Source organism: Elephantulus edwardii, unplaced genomic scaffold, assembly GCF_000299155.1.
Source record: "Elephantulus edwardii isolate Elephantulus edwardi_28Jun2011 unplaced genomic scaffold, EleEdw1.0 scaffold00275, whole genome shotgun sequence".
NCBI classification, from domain to species: domain Eukaryota; kingdom Metazoa; phylum Chordata; class Mammalia; order Macroscelidea; family Macroscelididae; genus Elephantulus; species Elephantulus edwardii.
Window position 1 is genome coordinate 570,685 of NW_006400025.1, and position 8,991 is coordinate 579,675.

The window sequence follows — 8,991 nt, forward strand, 5'->3', positions numbered from 1 at the left end:
AAGAAGATTAATCAGAACTGGCTTTGACAAGCACTGTGGCATTTGGACAAGAACAAACTGGGAGGAGGGTAGAGAGAATAGTGCAACAAGGAATGAATGGAAACCCAAAATCTCTGTAAATGTTTATGAAAATTAATAAAATATAGAAAAACAAATAAATGAACTGTTGTTGTGTACCATTGACTCAGCACCAACCCATAGCTGACCCTCCGGTAGGTTTTCTGAGGCCCTTAATTACAGGGGAAGAAACTGCCCATCTTTGTCCTGCAGAGTAGCTGGTGAATTAATAGGCAATATCATAATAAAGGAGAAAAGATTGAAATTGTTAATAAAGTCTTTTACTTAAATCCAATAAAATCACATAGAAGCAGCAGTCAAGAAATAAAGAACTTATTGTATTGCCACACAAATCAGCACCCAAGAACCTCTTTAAAATGCTTACAAGCAAGGGTATCATTTTAAAAACTAATGTGTTTCTGGCACAAGCCATGGTGTTTTTAATAGCTTCATGCGGACATGGAAGTTGAACATTAAAAAGGACTACTGATGAAGAATGGATGTATTTGCATTGACATTTTGGTGAAGAATACTAAGTGTACCAAAAAAGAAATCATCTCTCTATGAAAAAGTGTAGCTAATGTGCTTCATGGAAATGAAGGTGGTGAGACTTCATTTCACATACTTTGCACATGTTACTAAGTTACCAGTCCCTGAACAAGAGCACCATGCTTTAAAAAGCGAAGGGTGAAAAAAAAAAAGCGGAGGGTGAATAAAGGAGAGGAAAACCTTCAATGAGATGGATTAATACAAGTGATGTATTAATACAAGCAGCAACTGGCTTGAGCAGAGCAAAGATTGTGAGGATGGCGCAGAATGTAGCACAGGATTTTATTCTGTGATACGTATGGTCATAGGGTCGGGTCGCTGAGAGTTGGAGCTAAGTCTACAGCATGCAATAGCAGCAATATATGTATTGACAATTAATAAAATTTGCAGATTGGATGTGAGGTCTAGGAAGACACCTTGGAAAGAGGATGTTCTTTGAAAATACAACTGATAATATATTAAAAACAAATAAAAAACAGTACCTGTCTCCTTAGGTCTCTTGTTTTCTTGGTCATCTTATCAATTGCGATATTTAAAGGATCTCCTTTTTCTTTCCTTCCAGTCTGTTAAGAAAATAGAAACAATTTAGCATTTAGAAAATTAAGCTACAAACACATTAAGTGTTTTAAAACAATTCAGGAATATGTTCTCATGTAGAGTATAACCATTAAAAAAAGGATTGTTTTCTATACACAGTAAGCATGACTTAAAATTAATGTCGCTTTCCTCCCAAACAAAAATTAGATTGATGAAAATCAACACACTTGGCAAAGTTACAAACATATCATGCTCAACTGCATGCAGATCTACATTTTCTTCTCTCTCCAGACATTTGGCTATTAAGAATGCTTTGGTTTGGCCTTCAAATATAATTATTTCATCCCTCTTTATTATGCAAGCAAAATGATACTAAACAGATGATTGACATGAATAAAAATTAAATAGGAAAAAAATTAAGGCACGTCACTCATAAACTCAACACTTATTGTTGTAGAGTTGGAATGACTCATAGCTGGACCTCCAGTGAGATTTTTTCAGAGATCTGTGAATTAAACTGAAGGAGATTGCCCATCTTTCTCTCAAGTAGCCACCAGTAGGTTTAAATCACCATAGAACATCACCTTTAGGTTAGCAGCGCAAGTTTCTACCCATCAGGCCACCAGAGCTCAAGTTACTAGAATTTATAATTTTATAACAGTCAGCAAAAATAAATGGGAAATCCTTCAAGGAGATGAGAGAAGCATGTTTAGATCTGTCGTTCATAGGGTCGTGAGTGGTGGTCAATGCAATGGGACCTAACAGTAATGACATAACCACACTTTGTATTATAATTTCAGTACTAAAGATGCTTTCCTGGAAAACACAGGGTTGTTAATCTCTGTTCTCTCATGCAATAGAATGCTGAACATAATAGGTAGCAACCCTTCATTTGAGTGCATGAAGAAATTCCCCTTATAGATAGAAAAAAACACAGAGAACCTTAATAAATGTATTACTGTTGTTGTTGTTGTTGGTCACCATTGTGTCAAAACCAACTCATAGCTGACCTTCCAGCAGATTTCCAAAGACAGAGAATTTCACAGGAAGAGATTGCCCATCTTTCTCCCACAGAGCAAAAATGTATTAAAAATTAGAAAATTGTTTAGAAATTTCACAAAAGAATTATTTTTCTCCCCTCTAATTTTGTGGTTGCAAAAATAAATAGGTATATAAACAAAATACAATATACTTTGCTTTTTTAAAATCAACAAGATTTCCATAAATCAATTGCAATCAGTATCACAAAAACCATAAGGCATATGAATTGTTAAATGGAAAGCCAACTTTCTCTATAAACTTTCACCCAAAGGCTGTTGATCTTTATAGAAGCAAATTGCTTCATTTTACTCTTGATGACCATATGGTAAGTTCAAACTGCCAAACTTTAAGTGAGGAGCCCAATGTTTTTACTTATAGGAGACCAGGGTTCCTTTTGCACTAAAGTAAGGCTACCTACAAGCTGCATGAAATTGTTTCGCCTTACCTATAAATTCTTAATTCTTGAGAAAGATGGCATAAATTAGGTATATTGCATTGAAACAGATGAGGGAGAGAACTGTTTAAAAGGGATATATGATTAGGTATTATTGTCATGACAAGAGTCCAGAACCAAGGCTGCATAGTGTACTTGGAGGGGAGGGATTGCATAGCAATGAAAGAATTTTTCTTTTACTTTTCAAAGAGAAGAGTGAACTGGGGGTTGGAGAGGTTGAGCAGGGAGAAAAATGCAACAATAAATGAATGGAAATCCAAAGTCTCTGTAAACTTTCATTAAAATTAATTAAAAAAATGAATTCTCAATTCATTCTTTTTTTCCCCCTGGATTCACGGTTTTATTTTTTAAATAAAAATTTTATTTTATACTGGTTTACTTACGAAGTTTATATACAGATCTTAATTCTTAAAGAGTGAATCCAGTTAGTAATCCAGGAATTTCCTGCATTTACAAACCACAGGATGGATAAATCTCAGACATATAAGAAGCCAGATACAAAAGACTACCTATTGGCATCTGTGCCATTCAAGAACTGATAAAGTAAATTGTTTTCAAGTTAAAATAGAGATGAGCATTGGAGTAGGAGTGGAAAGGGACTGAATAAGAAGGGAACAAGGGAGCCTCACCAGGTGACAGAAATATTGTATCCTTTGCATCTGAACTGTGCTTTCATTTGTGAAAATTAATGTAAAAGATAGTTGAGTTTTATAGTACACATAAATTACACTGTAATTACACAAAAATAAATTAATATATTAATTAATCATATAATCATAGCTAAAGGTTTAAAAAAGTTCTCTAGATTGGAAAAAAAATTGTACATATTTATGGATGGTATAGTATCTCTGTTTTAAGAGTAAAGCTCCCCCCCAAAAAAAGACTTTGCAGATTCTTTTAAAATATCTAAACTTTAAACAAATGAACCACCAATTTATTTTATTTTTTTAATGATCCTGTTCCTAGTATGCTCTGGCAAACCTTTTAAGGTGAAAGATCTAGAATTCTAATCCACCAGCCCCAACCAGGTAGAAAGTTGTGTGAAATCAATTTTTGTGAGTTTTGATTTTAGATAAAGGTCTATTAATACTCCACACCCCTAAATATATTTTTTTAAAAAACCAAAAATACACTGTTACGGAGTTTATCACAACTCATAATGACCCTTGGCTAATTTGTCAGGCTATAAATCTTCATAGAAAGAAATTGACCATCTTTTATAGGCAGAGCAGCTGGCAGGTTTGCCCTGAAATCACCAACGTTTCAATTAGCAGCGCAGCATATAATACACTATGTTATCATGGCTTCATAAGAAGTATATAGTCGTATGTTATTGGATTTTTGTTCTAGTGAGTTTTTTCCTGATTTCTGAATTGCAGATCTTAAAAGAAGCAGACTTTCTCATCTTTTTCCCATGGAGCAGTTGGTGGATTCAAATGGCCAACTCTTTGGTTAGCAGTTCAGTATGAAACACACTATGTCACCATGGCTCCTTTTCTACATCCAGTCTTTGCAAAACCTTGAAGATCTTTACAACAACTGGTGTATATGAAAAAATGAGATGACAGATCATCATTCAAGCCTTATGGAATATCATAACTTAGAGACCCATGAGTCTTGGCAATGAAATTTAAGGGAGTTCAAAAACAAGGTAAGTAATGTTAGAAGGCAATATTTAAAAATTTATGCAAAAAAATCCCTGATTAAAAAATTATACGAATTTTAAACAGAAGATTTTGCAATACCAGGATCCCCTTCAAGCTCACTCATTAACATTAAAGAAGAAGAGATTCAGTTGACTGTCCAACAGGTTTTCAGTTTTCAATGGGTTTTAGAAATCACATCGGAAGATATTGCCCATCTCTGTCCCACAGAATAAACAATGAATTTGCAGCACCATAGGCACTGTCTTTGGGCTAACAGCATCATTCTCTACAGATTATACCACCAAAACTCCCTATGCCTATGTTAATATGAAGACCAGAGAACGAGTACTTTCAAATTTTAAAAACACGATGAGACGCCCTCTCACGTCAGTAGCAGAGGCAAAGTTTAAGAGGACAGCAAGCAATCTGGAAGGCAGTTTGGCGCTTCCTCAAAAAGCTGAACATAAAAATTCCATATGACCCAGCTATTTCACTACTTGGAATATACCCTGAGAATATGAGAACTGAGGCACAAACTGAGATTTGTACACCAATGTTCATAGCATTATTCACCATCACAAGAACATGGAAACAGCCCAAATGTCCAACCATAAACAAATGGATTGAGAAATCAGGGTACATTCACACAATGGAACACTATGCAGCACACAGGAACAATAACTTTGTAAATTATTATTTAACTTAGGAGTGACTGGAGAGCATTATGCTGAGTGAACTAACTCAGTCCCACATGGATAAATATTGTATAAAACCATTATCGTAGAATAAGTACAAGGATCCAGGAGGGGTGGGAGGGGCTGGAAGCAGAGGGATGTGGATGTACAGGAGAAAAAGGAGATTAATCATTGTATTCTACAATTTAATGGGTGGGGGTGTGTAAGGGAAATTGAAATAATTTGTATTAGAATTTTGTAAATAAACTAGTTAAAAAATAAAAGTATTGAAAGAAAAGGGAAAAAATGCTGGAGAGGATGGAGAAGCGTTTGGAACTTTCATACATTATTGGTGGGATTGTAAAATGTTACAACCTTTCTGGAAGGCAGTTTGGCATTTCCTTTAAAAAGCTCAACATAGAAATTCCATTCAAATTCCATTCACTCCATTCATAGATTATCATTGCTAGGAAGATAACCCAAGGAAATTAGTACTGAGACAAAAATGGTGATCTGTACACTAATCTTCATAGAAGTATTACTCACCACTACCAGAAAATGGAAACACCTCAAACATCCAACCCCAATCAAATGTATTGAGAAACTGTGATACATTCACATGATAGAATACTACACATAACTCAGGAGCAACAATTTCAGAATAACTACATAACTTGGGAGGGACTGGGGAATATTAAGTTGAGTGAAATAACTCAGTCTCATAAGTACAAATACTGTATAAGACCATTATTGTAGAATGAAAAGGATAAGTAGTAAAAAATGAATGAAGAACCAAGGGGGGGAGGGTAGGAGCAGAGGAGTGAGGAACTACAAAGGAGAAATCATAAGGTTGCACAATTTGATGAGTAGAGGGGGTTGGGGATAAAGGAAATGGGAAAGATCTGGTGGGAATCTTGAAAGAGTAATGGTGGGCATAGTTCAATGTTGATTAATTTTATAAAACATAATGATTATATGAAACATGATGTGAATGAAGGACATTGTGAAACATAACATATAAGAATTTTGTATATAAAATTCAAAAAATATAAATTGGGATATATTTATGATATAAACTGCTTATCTGAAATTCAGGTTTAATGGACATCCTGCATTTTTTTAATAAACATGCGGAATTTTTTTTAATAAAATGGACATCCTGCATTTGCATGTGCTAAATATGGCAATCCTGTCCTTTAACTGTAGGAATGACACTCTAGATTTAACCTGAGTTGTTAGAGGCACATATTAGAAGGTGTAGTGTGCCCCTGTGAGGGTAACATAGATGCTCTGTATTCTTGGGCATCAATTACCTTTAATTATAAAAAGAATAACCCTTAGATGGGAGGTATATTGTTGGACACTGAGTAGCACACAAAAAGTGAAGGATACACTCTTCAGTCCAGATGGAGAACAGCAAAGAAGGCCAACAACACTAACGATAGAGCTGAAGAGGCTAGTTGGCTAAAGAGCTGAAGAATTGCTTGAAAGAGGGATAAGTAATTGCATCGGGAATCAAGGCAACCCCCCACCCACAGAAGAGTGGAGAAGTTAGTTGGACCTTAACCTTGGGTCAAACTGAATGGGGAAAATGGAAATACTTGTGGGAGTGGTGGCAAAAGAAAAACAATGATATAGGAAACTAAAAGGTGGTTTGTGGGGAAGTAGTGAATAGTGTTGCTGTGTGCTGAGTCAGTATCAACCCGTAGATGACCCTCAAGTGGGTTTTCAGAACCAGCAAATGGCACAGGGGAAAATTATCCATCATTCTCCCAGGGAGTAGCTGGTCAATTCGAACAGTGCTCCTTTGGTATTGCAGATCAGCTTCTTACCACTAGGCTACCAGAGTTCCCTGTGGTTGTTGTAAGAGCTTTATTACTTGTTACTCCTATAGACTACAGTTTGTGATGGGAGCTCAGATGATCTTTGGTAATATAGCATCCCATTTTACTGTGCTGTTGGAATATTACTTGCAAAATAATTGTGATCATATGTTTTCTAGGTTCTTGGTCTCTGAACGAAGGCAATTCAGAACTGTAAATTTTGGTGCCATATTTATTTTCATTGCTTAGGAATGCTAAATGGTTAAGTAGGCTCTGGAGTTTAGGAAAATTGATCCATTTGATTTCTTTGTAGCATTGATTTCTTTTAATATTATTCATTATTATTATTATGTGCTATGGAGTTGGAACTGACTCAGAGGTGGCCCAATAGTGGATTTTCGGAGGTTATTATTCTTTCTCACTCAGAGCAGCTGGTGGACTCAATGTGCTTACTTTTGGTTGGTAGCATAACTAAATATGTGCACTGAGGGGGAAAAAAGGTAGTTTGTCAGCTCTTACATTTCAGCTCACTATACATTGCTCACATTTTCCTGTCCACTCTTACATCATCTATGCTGATATTATGAGATCATATTTCTCTGGAAGTTTGAATCTACCATGGGATGGTGGGAGGGAATCTCCTCTGGTGTGATTTACAACCACAGAAAACCTGCAGGGCCAGCTATGAGTCAGTTTCAACACAACAGCAACAGTGACTTTGATTTTGGTTTGTCTTTTACATCAGCACACAAAAGTCATTTTAAATTGTCAGCCTAAACTAGTAGAAAGCTAGTCACACATGGAAAGCACACAGAGACGGACAAACAGACAGAAGTTCTGCCTCTTATTACTAGAACCTCCATTCCTGGGTCTGTGGTCTTTGATAAGTTATTTACCCCATTTTTCATGTCTGCATTTTTTCATAAGCAGAGTGAATAGCATAATACATACCTTGTCTTTTTTGCAAGGTTTGTAGGAAAATCAATCATGATGTCAATGTGCTGGAAACAGTAAAAGGCATGAACAGTACCAGGGTAATTAGTTAAGTATTTTTGCCATACAAGGAATGAAAGAATCGATTTGGAAACTACATAGAAATGAATTTTAATCATCTGGATTTTGATGTTCTTCAAATAAACAAATAATATATGAAAATCTTGCAAGAGCTAGAATTCCTAAAGGAAAAGTAATTTCTTTTCAAGGAAAGAACCTCTGAGAAGGCCTTTTAAATAGGCTGGTAGTCTAAAATAATTCCAAAAGGTAGAATAAAAGGCACAAAACTCAATCTCTTTTACATGGTAGAGTCCTGAACATATTTATTAAATAAGAGGGTTTTTTGTTTGTTTTCTTAAGCAAATTTTAGTTTTCAGGAAGTAAGCCAGAAGCCTTCTCCAAATTCTCCCTTTATGACATCAACTCCTATTAAATAAAACCAACAACAAAATGAAACTTTAAAAAAAAAGTTTGACAGACTAAAGAGAGAAGAGACCTTAATTCTCACTTGGCAGCATCACCTAACCATAAAACAAAAATATATGGTCTTTCCGTGCCATGAGTATACAATGGTTTATCTATCTGTTCATATCTTGATGTGCAGTTGGGTTGCTTCCATTTCTTTTCTATTGTAAATAATGCAGCAATAAACATGGGTGTACATAAATCTGTTTGAACGGTGGCTTTTGTTTCTTTAGGGTATATTCCCAGTACCGGAATTGCTGGGTCAAATGGCATTTCTATTTCCAATTTTTTGAGAAAGTGCCAAACCACTTTCCCTTGTTAAACATTATACAACATGGGGAGCCCTGGAGCACATTATGCTGAGTGAAATATCTCCATCACAAAAGGACATATCCTGTATAGCACCACCGTTATAAATCAGGTCTTGCATGGGGGTTGGGAGGAGAAGAGAATAATTGTGGATAGATAATGACCACTGCATTGGAACAGATGAAGGAATTGTCTAAAATTAATATATGATTAGGCATTACAGGTATGACAAGAGCCTAGAATAAGATACATATCACTACAAGGAGTTCTGAGGGTGGGAGAGGTAGCTAATTGTGCAATAATGAATGAATATTTTTTAAAACGTGAACTGGAGGAGGGGAATGGAAAAGAGAAGGGGTATAATGTGCAACAATGGGTGAATTAAAATCTCACTTCTCTGTAAATTTTAGTTAAAATTACAATTAAAATAAAATTGTATTTAA

General features: G+C 35.5%; 1 protein-coding gene across 3 annotated transcripts in view; it reads right to left on the minus strand.

Annotated features, from left to right (window-relative positions):
- Nucleotides 1-8,991, minus strand: part of CTNNA2 (catenin (cadherin-associated protein), alpha 2) — a 1,691,926-nt gene that overhangs the window by 502,631 nt on the left and 1,180,304 nt on the right. For all 3 annotated transcript variants that reach the window (XM_006900179.1, XM_006900178.1, XM_006900180.1), the window contains exon 7: nt 1,089-1,169. In XM_006900179.1, coding sequence (XP_006900241.1) covers nt 1,089-1,169 — 81 coding nt within the window. The remainder of the gene's footprint in view (nt 1-1,088; nt 1,170-8,991) is intronic.